Source organism: Ursus americanus, chromosome 24, assembly GCF_024610735.1.
Source record: "Ursus americanus isolate L20-20 chromosome 24, mUrsAme1.1.p, whole genome shotgun sequence".
NCBI lineage: Eukaryota > Metazoa > Chordata > Mammalia > Carnivora > Ursidae > Ursus > Ursus americanus.
The window spans coordinates 2,042,893-2,063,951 of NC_142150.1; the positions used below are offsets into that span (position 1 = coordinate 2,042,893).

Genomic DNA, 21,059 nt, shown 5'->3' on the forward strand with positions numbered 1-21,059 from the left:
ACTAGCGTGCAACCTTGTTTTCTTCCTAAAGTGAAAGCTTTCAGCATTTCATCATTAAATATGTTTGCTGTAAAATTTTGTAGATGTACTTTGTCAAGTTAAGGAGATTCTCCTGTTTTGTTATGCATTATCATAAAAAGATGTCCATGAAAAGATGTTTAATTTTTTTCAAATGGCTTTTCTGTATTGTATGTATTCATGATTTTCTCTCAATCTATACTGTGTAGCATTATATAAATTCATATTTCCAATGTTAAATGAATGTTATGATATATTAAGCTTTAATACATTGCTGGATTTAATTTCCTAAAACTTTGTTTCAGACTTTTTGCAGCTGTTTTCGTGAGTGATATGGTTTATAATTTTTCTTTCTTATATTAGTCTTTGTAAAGTTTACTGTCACACTAGCCTCATATGATTTAGGGAGCATCCCTCATATTCTATAACTGTGAACATTTTCTGTAAAAGTTGAATTATCTTTGAGTATTTGGGAAATATCCAGGTCTGGAATTTTTTTGTTGTTATTAGAAAAGTCTTAACTACTGATTCAGTATGTTTAATGGCTTAGGACTATTGAGGTTTTCTTTATTTCTGGGAGTTTATCCATTTTATTATGTTTTCAGATATGTTGATTTGCAGATATTTTCTACTATTCCATGGATTGACTTTTCGCTCTGTTGTCTTTTGATACACAAATGTTAAATTTTGATGAAGTCCAGTTTATCTATTTTTGTTGTTGTCTCTGCTTTTGGTATCATAGCCAAGAAATCATTGCCAGCTCCAAAGTCATGAAGCTTTTCTGTTGTTTTCTTTTAAGAGTTTTATAGTTTTAGCTCTTGTATTTAGTTCTTTGATCCATTTTGAGTTAATTTTGATAGGTATTCATTTCTTTTTATGTTTCACTCCTTTGTGAAAGAGAAAATAACTCTGGGACCAAAGTGTAAACATTGAGTGAAAATTGTACTGCCCAGGAGGGAACTAGCAGTACAGGAGATGGGAGTGAGGGTAAGACTTAAGGCTCAGGAGAAGGTAAATGGCAGGTTTTTAAAGCTAAAATCCATGAATAGTCTCTATCCCATATTAGATAAGCAAAGTCTCTCCATGCCTCTGATTTGCTGGCAATATATGAGCTAATGTTTAGCATTGTATATTTATTGGGTTTGTGGTGGTTTTTCCAGAAAATTGTTTTCCTGGTGGACATGATTGTGGTGCCACATGGTTATGGCACTACAGTAGTTGTTTAGTAGAAATTAGGTAAGTTTCATTGTCATCAGCCTAGGTGGCCCAATCAGAATTCATTACCTTCCCTCTAGGATCACTTTTCTTTCTGCCTATAATACATTCTTTTTTTGAGAGGTTACTGTGAAATGTAATTCTTCATATTATAAATAGAGAGGAAACATCCTGTCTTTCTTCACGTCTTTCAATAAAGTTTTAAAAGTATATGATGTCTCAAACTTTTGTAGCCTTTTGTGATGATGAGGATCCAAGCCTCTCGGGGGTCTTTGAATTGACTTGCCTCAAGTGAGTGATTCTCCCTTGGAGTCTCTCATGTGGTTGCAGTCAGGTGTTCACTGGGATTTTAGCCCTCATGAAAGATTCTTGGTTGAGAAAAAACATTGATTACCACTGCAAAGGAACTGGTGAAGAAGGAAGAGAATACCTTTTTTAAAGTTTCTTTAACAAGGATCTACTGGTCACAAAAATCTCTGCTTTTGCATTCCTGAAAGACACTTTTGCTATATATAGCATTCTAGGCTAACAGTTGTTTTGTTTGTTTTTGTTTTTCTCCTCCAGAACATTAAAGGTATGCTTAAGTTCTGGTTTCCATTTCTCCTGTTGAGAAATCAGCTGTCAGTCTAATTATTGTTTGTTTTAAGGAAATCCGTCATATTTCCAGCTGCATTTAAACTATTTTTATTTATTTTGCTTCACATTTGTTCAATTTCTTCAATCTGATTTGGTGTTCAGTTCTTGTAAGTTCTTATCCATTATCTATTTAAATATTCCCTCTACTTCCATTCTCTCTTTTCTCCTGAATGTATATTAGATCTTCACACTATATCCTTCATGCCTTTTAATGCTGTAATGTTTTACATCTCTATGTGAATAAAAGTTTAGGAAATTTTAGTTCTATTGTAGAGTTAATTAATTCTTTTTTCAAATATTTTAAATACACTGCTAGACTTTGTGTTTTTAATTTCTGTTATATTCTTTTCTAGGAATCTTGTTCAGTACTTTTAAAAGCCTGCAAATTGCTAACATCTACTTAACAATTTCAAAGCTCTTTTTTATTTCTTGAAGCATATTAAAAATAATCTTGTATAATGTGACTGGTAGTTTCAATATTGAAACTTTTATGTGTGTCATCTGCTGTATTTTATTCTTTGCTGACTCTTACTCATGATTCCTTTTTCCTTATGTAATTAGTGATTTTAAAAAAAAAACAATTTTGAGCTGTTCTTTTTTTAGAATTATGATAATAATTTATAATAATAATAAAAATTTTTATGGAAATTATTTGAGCTTTGGGATACAGGTGGGTTCTCCAGAAAAAAAATGTGATTGTTTCTTTCATGTATTTGGGAATACTACTATTCTAGAACCATTTTCAATGTAATTCTTGGCTTGGAGTTTTCGTACCACCCAGACAGTGTGAATTGGAACTGCAAATCAGCGTGTAGGTCAACTTGTGGCTACACATTCTCCGGAGTACCCACTCCATATTCCACCTCCATTCAGCTACAAGGTTTAAAACAGGCATTTCTCTCTTAGTCTCTAGAAGAGAGAGGTAGAAGAGTAATGTAATACTACTAATAAGTAGGAGTTACTATTTTTTTAATTAAACTTTTTGTTTTGAGATAATTGTAGACTCAGCTGTAGATAATTGAGATAACCGTACTCTTTACCCCATATCCCCCGCTAGTAGCATCTTATAAAACTACAGTACAGTATCACAACCAAGATACTGACATTGATACAGCCAAGATACAGAACATTTTCATCTTCATAAGGATATCTCATGTTGCCCTTTTATAACCGCACCCACTTCCTTTCCACTGCCAACCCCTCTTTAATCTCATGCAGTCAGTAATTTGTTCTCTTTTTGTACTTGGTCATTTAAAAAATGTTGTATAGGGGTGCCTGGGTGGCACAGCGGTTAATCGTCTGCCTTCGGCTCAGGGCGTGATCCCGGTGTTACCGGATCGAGTCCCACATCAGGCTCTTCCGCTATGAGCCTGCTTCTTCCTCTCCCACTCCCCCTGCTTGTGTTCCCTCTCTCGCTGGCTGTCTCTCTCTGTCGAATAAATAAATAAAATCTTTAAAAAAAAAAAAATGTTGTATAAACCGGGCGCCTGGGTGGCGCAGTTGTTAAGCGTCTGCCTTCGGCTCAGGGCGTGATCCCAGCGTTCTAGGATCGAGCCCCACATCAGGCTCCTCTGCTAGGAGCCTGCTTCTTCCTCTCCCACTCCCCCTGCTTGTGTTACCGCTCTTGCTGGTTGTCTTTCTCTGTCAAATAAATAAATAAAATCTTTAAAAAAAAAGTCGTATAAATGAAATCCTACTGTATACAAACCTTCGGACTTGGCTTTTTAGACTTAATATATAATTCTCAGGAGTTTCATCCAGGTTGTTGCATATATCGATAGTTTATTCCTTTTAACTGATTAGTAGTATCTGTGGTATGGATGTACCACAGTTTGTTTAGCCATTTAGCTGTTAAAGGACTTCTGGATGTTTGGAGTTTTGGGCTATTATGAATAAAGCTGCTGTAAAAACTGACGTATAGGTTTTTGTATAAATTTAATTCTTCATTTCTCTGTGATAATTGTTGAAGAGGGCTGTTGTTGGGTTATTTGGTAATTGCATCATTAGTTTTTAAGAAATTACTGAACTGTTTTCTAGAGTAGCTGTACCATTTTATATTCCCACCAGGAAAAGTATGCAAGATCCAGTTTTTCTCCATCCTTGTCAACATTTGATGTTGTCACTATTTTTAATTTTAGCTATTCTGGTAAGTGTGTAGTAATATTTCATTATGATTTTAATTTGCATCTCCCTAATGGCTAGTGATATTGACCATCTTTTCATGTGCTTACTTGTCATCTGCTTATGCCCTTTGTTCAAATGTCATGATTTTTGCTTAGGTTCTAATTAGATTTTGGGGGGGGGGTTAGGTGCTCAGAGTCCTTTATAGTCTGGATAGTAGTTCTTTGTCAATTATGTTGTTTGAAACATTTCCTCCCAGTCTGTAGCTTGTCTTTTAATCCTTACAGGGTCTTTGTAAATAGACTTTTTCAATTTTGATGAAATTTAATTTATCAAATTTTCCTTTTATAGATCATGCTTTAGATGTCATCTGAGAACTCTGCCTAGCCTTAGCTCTGGAAGATTTTCTTGCGTGTTTTTTTTTCCCCTAAAAGTTTTATAGTTTTATATTTTTCAGTAAGTTTATGATCCATACTCAGTTAATTTTTGTATAAGGTAAGAGATAGGTTGAGGATTTTTTTTTTTTTTTGCATATGGATGTCCAATTGTTCCAGGACCATTTATTAAAAAGACTATCTTTCCTCCACTGAGTTGTTTTTGTATCTAGTCAGAAATCAGTTGGGCATATTTGTCTCGATCTCTGTTGTGTTCTGTTGATCTGTAGTACTGTAGTTACATAAGGAGTCCTGAGATTGGGTAGACTGATTTCTCCCACTTTGTTCTTTTGGCTATTTTAGTTTCTTTGCCTTTCCACATAAATTTTAGAATAACCTTGTCTGTATCTTCAAAAACTCTTACTGGCATTTTGATTGGACTTGCTTTGAAACTGTATATCTGTTTGGGGAGAATTGAAATTTTTAGTATGTTGAATCTTCCAATTTTAGAAGACATTATATTTCTCTGTTTATAGTCACATTTTCTGTTAATCCCATTATGAGCAGAGAACACACTCTGTAGGATTTCAGTTCTTTTAAAATTTAAGTTTGGGGGCGCCCGAGTGGCTCAGTCATTAAGTGTCTGCCTTCGGCTCAGGGCGTGATCTCGGTGTTCTGGGATCGAGCCCCACATTAGGCTCCTCCGCTGGGAGCCTGCTTCTTCCTCTCCCACTCCCTCTGCTTGTGTTCCCTCTCTCGCTGGCTGTCTCTCTCTGTCAAATAAATAAATGTTTTATAAATAAATAAATAAATAAATGTTTGTTTTGTGGTCCAGAATGTGGTCTGTCTTGGTATGTGTTCCATGCACATCCGAAGGGAAAGTATATTCTGACCTTGTCAGTTGGAATGTTTTATAAATGTTGATTAAATCTTGTTGGTTGATGGTATTTTTTTCTATGCCTTTGCTGATTTTCTGTGTAGTTGTTCTAGCAATTGTTAAGAGAGAGGTGTTGAAGTCTCCTATCATTGTAGATTTCTTTTAGTTTTACCAGTTTTGACTTCAAACATTTTGCTGCTGTGTTGTTTAGTTCATACACATTTAGGATTGCTATGTCTTCTTGGTGCACAGACACTTTTATCATAATTATGTAATTTTTTTCTGTCTGATAATTTTCTTTGTTCTGAAGTCTACTTTATCTGATATTAATTTTTAAAATTAACTCCTGCTTTTGATTAATGATTGCATAGTGTGTGGTTTCTATTCTTTTACTTTCATTTATTTTATATGAAATATATATCATATATAAGTATTTAAAAATATTTTGTATATCATATATTTGACATAATATGTATTACATATGTGCATATATATGTGTGTTTATAGGGATAGTGAGTTTCTTAGGGATAGCATATTGTTAGGTCATGTTTTTTAATCCACTCTGCCAAAAGTAATGATTAATACGTTAGAGCTTAAGTCAGCCATTTTATTTTGTGTTTTCTGTTTGTTCTCTGGTTTTCATTTTTCTGTTGTCTTTTTTTTTCTTTTCCTTTTTTTTCCTGTTGTCTTTTACTTGCATTCCTCTGCATTGTTTGAACATTTTTAAAAATTCCATTTTGATTTATCTGTAGTGATTTTGATTGTATCCTTCATGATAGCTTTTTTAGTGATTCCTCTGGTTATTACCTTATATGTACCAATTTATCACAGTCTACTGGTCTCATTATTTTATCAGTTCAGTTGAAATGCAGAATCCTTACTCCTTTATATCCCTTTACCTTCCCTTGTTAATAATATAATAGTGTCAGATATTTCTTCTACACATCTGTAACCATATCAAGCAGTTTTTCATTTTTATGTCAACAGTCAAACATTTAATAAAAACTCAAGAGAAGGGGCGCCTGGGTGGCGCAGTCGTTAAGCGTCTGCCTTCGGCTCAGGGCATGATCCCGGCGTTCTGGGATCGAGCCCCACGTCAGGCTCCTCCGCTGGGAGCCTGCCTCTTCCTCTCCCACTCCACCTGCTTGTGTTCCCTCTCTCACTGGCTGTCTCTCTCTCTCTGTCAAATAAATAAATAAAATCTTAAAAAAAAAAAAAACAACTCAAGAGAAGAAGGAAAGTGTAGTTAGCCTTATTTTGCATACTGTCTCCTTTCTTCCTTCCTGATGTTCTAAGGTTCTCTCTTTGATCATTTCCTTTTTCTTTAGAGAAATTCCTTTATCCATTCCTTTAGAGTAGTTTTACTGGAGACGGATTCTTTTAGCTTTCCTTTATCTAAGAGTGTCTTGAATTCTGATTGATTACTGAAGCAATTTCTGGGTCATTCCTGAAGGACATCTTTTTTCATTTTAGGATTCTGGGTTAACTGTTATTTTCTGTAAACACCTAAAAAATATTGTGCAACTTCCTTCTAGCTTTTATGGTTTCTGTTCCACTTTTGTGTGTGTATGTGTATGTTATTTTTTCCTCTCTGTGTTTCTCTCTCTCTCTCTCTCTCTCTCTTTTTTTTTTTTTTTGAATTTAAGTATAGTTGACACACAGTGTAACTTTAGTTTCAGGTGTACAACATAGTGATTTTGACAAGTTTATGCGTTATGCTGTATCACCAGAAGCTTAGCAACCATCTGTCCCCATACTTTGCTGTTACAATATCGTTGACTGTATTCCTTATGCTGTGCTTTGTATTCCTGTGATTATGGAATGAGTAAATTCCATAACTGGAAGCCTGTATCTTCCACTCTCCTTTACGCATTTTGCCCACTCTCTCCCTGCCCCCCCCATCAGTTTATTCTTTGTATTTTTAGGTCTGATTCTGCTTTTCACTTGTTTATTTTTATTTTCTTTCTTTCTTTCTTTCTTTCTTTCTTTCTTTCTTTCTTTCTTTCTTTCTTTCTTTCCTTTTTTTAAGATTTTATTTATTTATTTGACAGAGAGACAGCCAGTGAGAGAGGGGACACAAGCAGGGGGAGTGGGAGAGGAAGAAGCAGGCTCATAGCTCTATCCCAGATGTGGGGCTCTATCCCAGAACGCCGGGATCACGCCCTGAGCCGAAGGCAGACGCTTAACGACTATGCTACCCAGGCGCCCCCTATTTTTATTTTCTTAAGATTCCACTTTGTCTTTCTTAGTCTGACTTACTTCACTTAGCATAATGTTCTCTAGGTTTATGCATGTTGTCTCAAATGATGCACTATCATCTTTATTTACCCAAAGAAAACAAAACACTAATTTGAAAAGATATGTACATGCATATCTTTTCATGTTTATTGCAGCATTATTTACATTAGCCAAGGTATGGAAGGCACCTAAGTGCCCATCAATAGATGAATGGATAAGGAAGATGAGTGTGTGTGGGGGGGGGGTGCGTGCATGCATGTGTGTGTATGTACACAGGAATATTGTGAAACCATAAAAATGAATTCTGTGTCTCCTTTTGATAGTTCCTATTGTTATGTCTTCAAGTTTGTTAATCTTTTATTCAGTGTACCTAATCTGTTAATCCTATCCATTATATAGTTCATCTCAGATATTGTACTTTTCATCCCTAGAAATTTGAGTTGGATCTTTTTAATATCTTCTATCTTTTTTCTTAATATGCTCATCTACCTTTTTTTTTAATGATTTTTTATTAAATTATGTTAGTCACCATACAGTACATCCCCGGTTTCCGATGTAAGGCTCGATGATTCATTAGTTGTGTATAACACCCAGCGCACCATGCAATATGTGCCCTCCTTACTACCCATCACCAGTCTAACCCATTCCCCCACCCATCTCCCCTCTGAGGCCCTCAGTTTGTTTCTCATAGTCAACAGTCTCTCATGTTTCATTCCCCCTTCTGATTACCCCCCCTTTCTTTATCCCTTTCTTCCCCTACTGATCATCCTAGTTCTTATGTTCCACAGATGAGAGAAATCATATGATAGTTGTCTTTCTCTGCTTGACTTATTTCACTTAGCATTATCTCCTCCAGTGCCGTCCATGTTGCAGCAAATGTTGAGAATTCGTTCTTTCTGATAGCTGAGTAATATTCCATTGTATATATGGATCACAACTTCTTAATCCAGTCATCTGTTGAAGGGCATCTCGGCTCCTTCCACGATTTAGCTATTGTGGACATTGCTGCTATGAACATTGGGGTGCATAAGGCCCTTCTCTTCACTACGTCTGTATCTTTGGGGTAAACACCCAGTAGTGCAATGGCTGGATCATAGGGTAGCTCAATTTTTAACTTTTTAAGGGACCTCCACACTATTTTCCACAGTGGCTGTACCAACTTGCATTCCCACCAACAATGTAGGAGGGATCCCCTTTCTCCACATCCTCTCCAACAATTGTTGTCTCTTGCCTTGTCAATTTTTGCCATTCTAACTGGCGTAAGGTGGTATCTCAGTGTGGTTTTGATTTGAATTTCCCTGATGGCTAATGATTTTGAACATTTTTTCATGTGTCTGTTAGCCATTTGTATGTCTTCATTGGAGAAGTGTCTGTTCATATCTTCTGCCCATTTTTTGATTTATTTGTTTCTCGTGTATTGAGTTTGAGAAGTTCTTTGTAGATCTTGGATACCAGTCCTTTATCTGTAGTGTCATTTGCAAATATCTTCTCCCATTCCGTGGGCTGCCTCTTAGTTTTTTTGACTGTTTCCTTGGCTGTGCAGAAGCTTTTTATCTTGATGAAGTCCCATAAATTCATTTTATCTTTTGTTTCTCTTGCCTTTGGGGATGTGTCATGAAAAAGGTTGCTTTGGCTGATGTCGTAGAGGTTGCTCCCTATGTTCTCCTCTAGAATTTTGATGGATTCCTGTCTCACATCGAGGTCTTTCATCCATTTGGAGTTTATTTTTGTGTATGGTGTGAGACATCTACTTTTTTTTTAAATTTTTTTTAATTTTAAATTTTTAAATTTTATTTTAAATAATCTGTACATCCAATGTGGGGCTTGAACTCATGACCCTGAGATGAAGAGTCACATGCTGTACTGACTGAGCCAGCCAGGTATTCCCCGTATCTACCGTCTTGAAATATAGAATATAGTTACAAACTTTTTATATGCTTGTCTACCAGTTCTATCATCTGTTTTATTTCTGGGTTGGTTTTCATTGATTGATTTTTCTTATTATGGGTCATAGTTTCCTGGCTTTTTTACATACCTGTTTATGTTTGGTTGGATATCAGACATTGTAAATTAGACCTTGATGGGTGCTGGGTATTTTTTATTCCTGTAAGTGTACTTGAGCTTTGTTCTTGAATGCAGTTAATTTATTTGTGAACAGTTTGATCTTTTTGAGGCTTGCCTTTCAGCTTTGTAAGATTGGGTCAGAGTAGCCTTCAGACTAAGTCTAATTTGGTCCCACTACGGAGACAATACTCCTTGAGTACTCTTATCTGATGCCTTATGTATTATAGTTTTTTCATTCTGGCTGGTGGGTACTGAACCGAGCTGCGAGGGTTCTTTCCTATGGCTCCTTCCGCAGCCTCATACACTTGCTGATGAGTGTTCAGCCAAATACTCAAGGAGGGCCCGGCTGCAGACGTCTGAAGCTTGCTGTTTGCAGAGCTTTCCTTCCTTCAGTATTCTGCTCTGTAAATTTTAGCTGAATTGGCCCCCTGGAACTCCCACCTCTTCTCTTCAACTTGGTAAATTGCTGGACTCTACCTGGATTCTCCCTCCCTGCACGGTAGTCTGGAAGGTAGCTCATCATGTTTGTTGTGCCTTCACAGAGATCACTGTCCTGTGTTGCTTGTTGTTTAATAGTATTGAAAATTATTTTTTTCATATATTTTGTGTAGTTTTCTAGTTGTTTAAGATGGGGAGGGTAAATCCAGTCTCATTTCATCTTGGCTGATAGTGGAAGTTTCTTGGAGATAGACAATAAACAACTAAAACATAGACAAATACAAATATATCAAGTGGCCAAAAAGTACTGTGGGAAAATCTAAAGCAAGGAAGATGTAAAATATCAAGAAGATTGTAATTTTAAAAGGATGATGAGAAAAAGACGAGATTGGGAAATTGACTATCCTGATTATCTTTTGGTATATAACAGCCTGCCCTCAAACTTAGTGACTTTTGCTCATGGATATGCAATTTAGGAAAGGCTGGGTTGGGACAGCTCATTTCCGCTCAGCTAGGTATCACCTGGGCACCTGAAAGGCTGGGGACTGGAATCATCTGAATGTTTCCTCACATGTATGGTGGTGGTTCATGCTGGTTGCCAGCTGGGATTTCATTTGGGCTGTGGCTAGAACATCTACACATGACCTTTCTGTGTGGCTGCTTGGCTCCCACACAGCATAGTGGCCATGTTCCAAAGGCAAGCATCTGAGAGAGAGCCAGGAAGAAGTTGTATTGCCCTTTCTACCCTGGTCTTGAAAGTCATGTTGTATATTTCAGGAAGTCACTAAGGCTGACCCATAGTTAAGGGGACTGGAATTAGACTCCTGTTCTCGCTGGGAGGCATGTCCAAGAATCTGTGGACATATTTTGAAGCCACCACAATGATATTTGGACAAAGGAAGTAAGGACATTCAGGGGAAGAACATTCCAGGTAGAATGGACAGAAATGCAAAGACTCTGAGGTTGGTGGATACCTGATGGCTTAGATTTATTTATGGTTGAGTTCCCACTGTAAAATGGCAGCTCCTTGAGGTCAAGGGCTTTGTTCACTGCTATTTTCTGAGCACCTAGTGTTTGACAGATAGTTGAAGTTCAGTTCTTATTTGTGGAAGAGATAGCCTTCTGGCACCATGTATTAAATATCCTAAAAAGGAGTATATAACCTTTGATCTAGTAATTCTTTCTTTGGGAAGTTATCTTTAGGGAAAAAATTGTACAGATAAGCAAAGCTGTAGTGAAAATTTGGAGGTGTCTAAACGCCCATTAATAGCCAATTAATTAAATAAATTATGGTTTTCTATGTAATGGAACACTGCATAGAAACTAAAAACTAAACATTTCATTTAAAACTAAAAACACTTTCGGAGCAGAATCAAATGATGGTGTACATAATGATCTTATTTGGTTAATAATTAACAGTCTCTCTAATAAATAAATACATAAAATGGAGAAGGATCTGATAGGATGTATATCAAATTGTTAGTAATTGCTATAGGGGTTATTTTAGAGTTGCTTGTTAAAAATTATGTACTGCTGGGGCGCCTGGGTGGCACAGCGGTTAAGCGTCTGCCTTCGGCTCAGGGCGTGATCACCGGCATTATGGGATGGAGCCCCACATCAGGCTCTTCCGCTATGAGCCTGCTTCTTCCTCTCCCACTCCCCCTGCTTGTGTTCCCTCTCTCGCTGGCTGTCTCTATCTCTGTCGAATAAATAAGTAAAATCTTTTTAAAAAATTATGTACTGCTATAATAATAGAAATATATTTCTATTGTAAAAGCAAATAATGTAAACTTTTTTTAATGATAAAGAATAGTATCCAAGTTACTGTGAGTAATAAAAACCACCTTTTAAAGTAATACATTGATCTTTTTATTAATTAAGGTGAGGGAAAACAAGATTTGTACAGAAAAAGTGTGAAATGATGCAAAACCAAGATTTTTCAGATAATCTCTTGATTATAGGTTATCTTTATTTCCTTTTGTATATTTCTATGTTTCCTTAATTGGAAAAATAAGCTTGTCTCATAATAAGGAAAAGGTTCACATAAAGAAAATAGTTGTAGGTAGTAGTGTTAAGCAGCCTTACTTGATGATTATTTATCATGTGAAAAAATCCAAATTTATAAACCAGCTAAATCAGGGATCTCTAAGTTTCCCTGCAAAATTCCCTTAATAGACTCTAAATATTACATGACTTAGGAAGAGAAAGACAAATACCATCTAATCTCATTTACATGTGGAATCTAAAAAAAAAGACCTCATGGAAACAAACTGGTGGTTGCCAGGGGAAGAGGGTAGAGGAAATAGGTGAAGGTGGTCAAAATGCACAGACTCCCAGTTATAAGTCCTGGGAATGTCATGTGTAGCATGGTGACTGTAGTAGCAATACTGCACTGTGTATTCGAAAGTTGCTAAGAGAGTAGATCTTAGAAGTTGTCATCACTAGGAGAAAAACATTGTCACTGTGCGAAATGACGGATGTTAACTAAACTTATTGGGTAATCATCTTGCAGTGTATACATATATCAAATCTTTCTGTTGTACAATTTAAATTATTACAGTGTTAGATGTTAATTAGATCTCAGTAAAACTGGAAAAAATATTATGTGGCTTAGAACATTTGATTTACACATAATTCTAAAGCTACTCCTCTTCGTTAAAATGTGGTTGGTTTTTTTCTTTGTTAATATTAATCTTTATCACTGTAGCACAGGTTTTCAGTAACTTATAAGAGTAATTGAGGCCTAAGGTAAAAATTACAAATGTAATTTATATAAAATCCTAGGTGGTGTACTACTTTCATACATATTTTGTTGCAAAAATGTCTTTAGCTTAATTGTTCTCATTTCACTGTCTTACCTCTTTATTTTAAAGAAATAATTTGTAATTCATTTTGTTCTTATATACCATAGGATGTGTTTTGGAGATGCAGACAAAATATCTTTGATGAAATGAAGAAGAAATTTTTACAGGTAGACTGCTGATGTGATTGCTTTAGTATGATAATCAGCAGAACAAGTAACAGCATGTTAGTATTTTTATTTAATAACAAGGCATGTCTTATGTTTTATGCTTGTTTGGCTTATTTTATTTCTACCTGATTTTAATAAGAAATTCACCTTAAATGAATGTGTCTAGATAGTCCCTTGTTTTTAACATGTGAGTGAGGGGGAAGCATATAAAAACTATAGAACCCTTTGTTTTGACTTCAGGTATGGTTGTCGTCTGTTTTCTATACAGATATATTTCATTTTCTGAAGTATTAATAGTGCTGGGATGAAATAATTTAATAATTTACAGAGTCAAATCCCAGAAATCTTATTTGAATAATTAAAACTATTACCTTTCCAGCAGCCTGAATGCACTATAAACCTAAACTTTCTTGTGATGTAGCATCCTATTCTAACTTTTCTTTATAACTCATTTTCCTCAGGTCCCTTCAACTCTGTAGTTTTTTCTTCAGGTGCTTCCTTTAATCTCTTGCCTTCTCTAAGTGATCGGTGGCGAGAGACCACTTAGGAAAAGATCATATAACGTTGTGGAGTTTGCTGGGTGGAGTGGAGGTAGTAGAATGGAGTGGAAGGAGGACCTTAAAAATAATTTTTTTAAATGTAAGTTAGGGTCTCCATCATTGCCCCACTTATCATCACTTGTTAAAGTAAAAATGTAAATCTGAATGAAGTTGATAAATTTAATAAATTTCAATCAGCAAAAATACTCACATTCTCTAGTTCTCTTTTTTAACCTATGGCAGTATTAACTGTGGATTCCCAGAAGGGTAATGTGCTAAGGCCTATTTTCTTAGCTCATAGCAGCTTCTCGACCAAGAAGCAGATAAAACGTTTGTGTGTGCGTGTAAGTTTGCAGCCATAATATCAATCTTTGTGATAACTTTGAAAAGAAAGAAGTCTTAAGAGAAAATGGGTTGACTATTAAATTTAGAGGTTAGAGAGGTCCCTTTGTAATGTTTTAAAATTCTTTATATGAATTTCTTTTCTTAGAAAAAATCTGAATCTTGGTAACTTTGAATTTGGGTTGATACTAAGTTGTTTTCTACATGCTAATACCATTCCAAATATATGCCATCAATTATACACCTTGCCTTTTAAATAAGAAACACCTAGGAAGTGTTTTTTATGAAACAAAAATTATGGTGTTAATTTCAGAGAACTCAGATTTGAACTTAAAACTATTAGGAATGCCAAGAAAAGGAGATGACATGACTTAAGAGGTGAACATGCCTTCAAGCAGGCTCTGAGATCCCTCAGACAGAACTATCTCATGTTGACCTCTACAGGATGTCCCTAGCAGCGAACCTGTCTTTGGAGGAAAATATGTTTAGAGTGTTTTTATCCAACTATGTTTTATCTTTTATAGATAAGACTGTGGTTTAGTTTTTTTGTTGTTGTTGTTTTGTTTTGTTTTTTTTTACTCTTTTTTCAAGGATTCTTTCTTCTTTGTTAGGAAATCTAGCTTTGTTTCTGCAGTGAGCATAGATTAGGCACAGACAGAACACTCTCTTAGCATGCACAGTGTTATTGTAACTGCTGTTGACTTTCCCCTTATTCTTTCAAGTGTAATATTGCTGAGTTGTCCATAAAATAAATAGTTTTAATTTTATACTTTATGCCTTTTTTTTTGTAATTGGCTAGATTTTCTGTGTAGGGAACTTTATGCCCCTGTAATAGCTCACCTAAGATATATTAAATATTTTGCCAAGTGAAACATGCTTTAGGCTTTTCTAAAACTTTGCATTTATTTTCTCTTGTTTTCCCTTATTCATAATAAATCTCTTTGAACTCAAAAATTGTGCTCTCTTCCCTGAATTATGGCATACCCTCAGATACCTTACCTTAATGTTGGGTATAGTATTTAAATGGATACACTCCCTCCTACTACCAACACCACGATTACTAACTATATCCTTTCCAGCTGGTGCTCAGGTGTGCTTCAATGTGTTTAAGTGTATTTTTGTTATCTATTGCTATGGAACAGCCTACCCCAAAACTTAGTGGCTTAAAACAACTAGTTTATTTGGTCATAATTCACTGGGATGGGATTTGGGCAAAGGCTCAGCTGGTTAGTTTCTCTGCTCCATGTGGCATCATTGGGGATCATTACTTGGCTGCATTTAACTGGTGACTGACTTCGGATAGAATGTCCACGTAGGCTTTTCTCCATTATTAGCCACTCTATTGCTCCACTAAGTAGCCACTTTCTCTCAGTGTGGACTGTTAGGGCTTCCTTGTAGCTTGGTGGTCCCAGGGCAAGTGGATTTTTTTTTTTTTTTTTTTAACTCATGAAAGGGAATCTTTCAAGAGGTGCAGAATCTTCCAAGAGGTGCTGATTTTTTAGGGTCCTGCCTTAAGTCACACAGTGTCACTTCTAGTACATTCTCTTGGTCCTAGCTGGTCACTCGGCCCATCCAGATTCATGGGAAAAGGAAAAAGAAAATGAGTGGCAGAGAATTTGTAGCCATTTTTCATTTACCTCAAGGTGATACTGCTTTTTCCTTTGGGCATAAGTAGGATCGACCAGGGGCAGAGCTCCAAAGAAGAAAGGTAATTACCCTGTTTTCCTAATTCTAAGAAACATCTTTTATATTTAAATGTTTTGTAAATCTGTTTAATATAACATTGTAGAGTTGGGTTTTTTTCTTCTTTTTTTTTTGAAAACTGTTGTAAAGTTATTATTATACTTACTGATGATAGATCTGAGAATTGTAAAAAATAATTTTTCTTCTTATCAGTTCCCAGAATGGGGGGATATGGGAGGAGGAGAGAGACTTCATACAAGTGCGATTAGTGTTGGCAATAGTGCTATGAAAAATTCAAATGTAATCCATGGATAATAGCCATATATTAGGTAAATTTGAAATAACGGGCCAGGGTGTAGAGTATAACATAATTAAGATTTATAAGTGGCTATTTAAAGCCTTAAAGAAGAGCAGAGCTTTTTGTTTGTTTCAGTTATTCTAGAATTGAATTCAAGAATAAAATGTGATTGGCCCAGAAATTCTGCTTATAGGAATTTTAAGGAAATGGAAAAGTGCGCAAAGTTTTGGGTGTTCATCACAGTATTATTACCAAAGTGTAATAAAGTCTGCCTGAGCCACTAAAATGGAACTGATGGAGCAAATTATTATTAATCCATGTAATAAAATACTATTCAGCTGTTAAAAATTATGTTAGGAAAGTTTGATGGGAAAAGATTACATGATATATTTATAAGTAAAGAAAGAAATGACAGGGGCGCCTGGGTGGCTTGGTCGTTGGGCGTCTGCCTTCGGCTCAGGGCGTGATCCCGGTGTTCTGGGATTGAGCCCCACATCAGGCTCTTCCGCTATGAGCCTGCTTCTTCCTCTACCACTCCCCCTGCTTGTGTTCCCTCTCTCGCTGGCTGTTTCTCTCTCTGTCAAATAAATAAAATAAAATCTTAAAAAAAAAAAAAGAAAGAAATGACAAAACAGCATGTATATTCTAACCCAGTGTGTGTGTGTTCAAGAGTGTGCATGTATATATGCGCATGTGTGTGTGGGGGGGGGCAAAATATTTGGAAGGATGTGCTCCAAAATGTTAATTATATCTGTTTACAGATGATTTCCACTTTTTCCTTTATACGCCTCCTTTTAAAAAAAATTACTTATATGTAGCATACAGAAAAGAAAGCCATTGTCATTCGAAAGAGTAAAAGGCACACATGAGATTAAATTTTGTGTTTACTATAGTACATTTAGTCTTCAGATGAGATTTCTTTAGGGATAATTTCCCCATTTTTGGGTGGAAAGAGAGGAGGTATAGGAGTGCCTATACCTTGTGCTGATACATTTGGGGAAGGAACCAGGGACAGCTGATGTCTGGCCCTGTGATGTTGCTGCATCACCATTCTGATGTACACTGATGCATTCTGATGTAAATCAGCACTTCGGATTTCTGAATTCTTTGGTAAGGTAATCTTCCTTGCACCATCAATTCCAGCCTATCTGAGGTTTTAAAATCTGGCCCTATGGTATTTTATACCTGAAACTTGAATCTACTTCTGAAGTATACTATTGAAACTATGAAAGTGGATCTTTTGTATTTAAAATTTATTTTGAATTGTTCATTCTTTTACTATAAACCAGAGTTTAAAAAGGTCCATTTCATGTTTCTCAGGTTGGGATTAAAAGGTGTAAAACAATTAATTACATGTGTTAATATAACACATTAAGTTTTTAGGTGAAGGCTTTTTTCTCTTTTCTGAGAAGCATATTAGTAATGCTCTTTTTTGTTATCCTGTTTATTTTATAGAAATGTATTTTCCTTCTTTTCATTTTTAAATGGTTTATTACTTGTAATTAAATATTTTGATTTGTCTGAAATATCATGGTAGCCAGTCTGTTTTAAACATTATACTTCTTTTATAGAAATTTATTTCTGTTCTAAACTACTTAGATTAATCTTAATTTAAATAATCTCTTGAAAACCCAAAATTATATATAGCAGAAAGAAATAATAATTGTATTACTCCACCAAACAAACAAACAAAAAGTTGTGGCTATCCTGTCTTCAGCACTAGTCAATGATAATTATTTTAAAATGGGTAATATAGGAGCAACAAAAGATTGGAGTTCATATTATTGTAAAAGAGAAGGAAAGAAATTATTGTATACAGCACCAGTTTGTACAGTTCATATTTCTGTAAAGCCTATTTTGGGGATGGTGAGACGTACCCCAATTAAATGACTGCTGCACTTGATTTTGAGGGAAAGCAAGAGATTTATATAATCAGATTTGCCTGTTATTCTGGATTGAAGGAAGATAAGATTAGAAAAAGTTAAAGTTCTCATGAAGCTATTGCCATAATCTTGTGTAAGATTTTGATTGCTGCAGGCAGGAAGAAAAAGGGGGTGGCTCAAGAAATATTCAAAAAAGGTAGAACTGATAGAATTTTGGTGATTGTGTGGGGTGAAGAAGAGGAAGGAGATGAGGAAGATGCTCAGAACTCTATAGTTTCAGCAGTCAGTGGGTAATGGTGCCATTCATAGAGGTTGGCATTATAGGAGAAGGAGGGAAAGAATTTCTTGTGTTCAGGTATCTGATGCAGCCTGCTACCACTGTGGAAAGTTGAAAAGAAAAGCAGTGTCCAATACCTTGAAAGGGAGGGCAGAGCCTTTCTGAGAAAGTCCCTTTGAAAACTTTTTGTCTTGATAATTACTGAGTTACGTGCTAGATACAAAAGGAGGAGGAATTTGTGACCCTAACTTCCTTCTACATTGGTAATTGAAAATTTTTTTTCCCTTTCTTTTCCTTACCTGCCTCTGCTGGCTGATCAGTTTAAATAAGCTTGTCAGCTCCCAGAACATTGGTAAATGGAACCTGTAGACATGTCTGTGGGTACGGTAGCATAAAGATCAGGAGACCTGATTGCCTGTGTCCCTTAGTTAGGGATTTGCAAGTTGAGACAGTCCTCACAGTTCTTCAGGAAACCCAGAAATGCTTGATTTGACTGTGCTAGTGTAGTAATGATGCATTTTTAAGGATCAGATTTTTATTATTTTTGAAAATTACTCCAGTATACTGTCTTCATGGCTTGTTGATCATTGATGTACAGTCTTAAAAGGCGAAAGCAAATTTCCACAGGAATGTTGATTCTTAAATATGCTGGAGTTTTTCCAAAACAAACACATATGGTACTTTCTATGTTTGACATATCCATTGCAGTGTATTTCAGACATAACAAAACAGTAATACTAGCTAGGAGAAAATAATATTTTGTGGGATATTTTTATATTTAATCATAGAAAATGTGGCTAATTATAATTGTTTTGTTTTTCTTTAAAGATAAATAATGTTTGTTTTAATTTCAGATAGAAAATGCTGCTGAAGAACCTAGAGTTTTATGTATAATACAGGATACTACTAATTCAAAGACAGTGAATGAACGGATCACTTTAAATTTACCAGCTTCTACTCCACTCAGGAAGCTCTTTGAAGATGTGGCCAACAAAGTAGGCTACATAAATGGAACCTTTGATTTAGTGTGGGGAAATGGAATCAATACTGCTGATATGGTAAAACCTTAGACTTAAAGCATGTTCTCTTAAACTCTAATAATATCATAGTCAGTATTGTTGTTGTTATTAACAAATATATTAAATTCTGGAACCTTTTTTAATATCATAAGCAAACCTATAATAAATAATTTAAGAGCCTGTGTACATCTCAGTAATTGGATCCTTCTTCATCCCTTAGCCTTCATTCCGGATTCAGCATTTGCTTACCCTAGTTTGTATAAGGACATTTTATCAGGTTTTTTGCTCATGTGAGAGGACTAACATATTGTGTGAACTATGGAAAATTTTCCAGCATGTACTGCATGGAATGTTATTCATCATATGTATATAATATGTATCATTATACATTATATATTTAAATTATATATAATTTTAAGATTTATTTATTTGAGAGAGAGAGTGGGAGAGCACGTGCGTGAGTGGGGGGAAGGGCAGACAGGGAGAGAATCTCAAGCAGACTCAGTCCAGAGCCCTACATGGGACTTGATCTCTTGACCCTGAGATCATAACCTGAGCCAAAATCAAGAGTTAACGCTTAACCAACTGAGCCACCCAGGTGCCCCTATTCATCTTATATTTTTAAGCAAAAACAGGATGTGGAATCATGTGTATTTTATAATTTTTTGTAAAAGAAGAGAAAAATTTATATAGAAAGAAGGAAAGGAAGGATATACACTCATGTTACTAGAGATTATGTACCAGATACAGTGGTAGGCACCTGATCAAGAAGGTTCTTGGTATCATGACTTTTGTGCCAGAGATCTCACAGTCCTATTGTAGAAACAATTGTATTGATAAATAATTACATTAATATGTTTGAAATATTATATTGTAAGTTTGTTCTGAGTGCAAAGAGAAGACATTGATCACTTTTGCATGGGAGAGTGACAAAGGACTCCATTGAGTTGGATCTAATCTGTATTATTAGAATAGTATTGGAAATATTATTTTTTATTTCCTGTCTCTCTGTCCAAATTACCCTGCATATTACTGTTAGAATTATTTCCAGTCATCTTAAATTGTAGCACTTAGGTCACCTTGCAGTTCAGAAACCTTCAGTGAGTGCTCATTGCCCAGAAATAAAAAATCAGATTCCCTAGGTTAGCAAGCTTGTAGACAAAGTACAATGGTTAAGACTTTTGTAATCTCAACTCCCAAATACTGGACTGATTTGTTTTCTTGACACAAATTTCCATGCTTTTCTTTCTCCATGTTTTTGCTTATATTACCTTTTTCTGTCCTGTGTCATTGCTACTCTTAAGTTTTCCAGGCAAATACCTCTGAAGGGAAATGAAATTGAATGTGTTATCTCTGTGATATTTGGAGGGCAGAGTTTTAGTTGTGTCTGTAGAAGAATCACAGATGTTTGATGTTGCTTGATTTGCCCTTAAAATCCATATTTTGTGTTCTATTCCATAATATATTTACACTTTTTAAAATATGGAACTAATGCTTTACATTAACCAGCTTTTCCCCTCTGAAATTGATTAGTAGAATTGGTAGTCCAACAAAATATGCAAAGAGAAGTAATATTTAATCTGAAACTTTGAATACTCCCTGTTAAATCTCCATGTAACTTTTAAAGGATAGTACTATACTGTCCTGTATGTCTCCCCAAGTCTTATTTATCTTTTACTTTTAAGAAACCTTACATGATGTTTCCTCATGCCACTTTAAAAGTAATCTCTTTATCCCCCAGTTGTACTTTTCTTCTGCTGCGCCACTTATCATAGCATTCTTTTATTATAGTTGTTATTCATTTGTGTCTTTTCCATGTGGTAGAATGCATGTATTTTGGTGGCTGGGACCTCATGGTATTAATTTTGCATCCTCCATAGATAGTCTCCCTGGGCACTCCAAAGATGTGTGTTAAATTAACATCTGTGGTAACTTTAAATAGATCTATGTTATGAGGTGCCTGGGTGGCTCAGTCAGTTAATCATCTGCCTCTGGATCAGGTCATGATCCCAGGGTCCTGGGATCGAGTCCCACATCAGGCTCCCTGCTCAGTGGGAGTCTGCTTC

General features: G+C 35.6%; 1 protein-coding gene across 4 annotated transcripts in view; it reads left to right on the plus strand.

The window, feature by feature from the left end:
* USP47 (ubiquitin specific peptidase 47) overlaps nt 1-21,059 on the plus strand; it is a 109,427-nt gene that overhangs the window by 27,315 nt on the left and 61,053 nt on the right. For 2 of the 4 annotated variants that reach the window (XM_087855272.1, XM_045796496.2), the window contains exons 2-3: nt 12,893-12,952; nt 18,829-19,032. The exons of 1 other annotated variant lie outside the window; for it this stretch is intronic. In XM_087855272.1, coding sequence (XP_087711398.1) covers nt 12,893-12,952; nt 18,829-19,032 — 264 coding nt within the window. The remainder of the gene's footprint in view (nt 1-12,892; nt 12,953-18,828; nt 19,033-21,059) is intronic. One more of the 4 variants, XM_045796497.2, reaches the window with a different exon arrangement.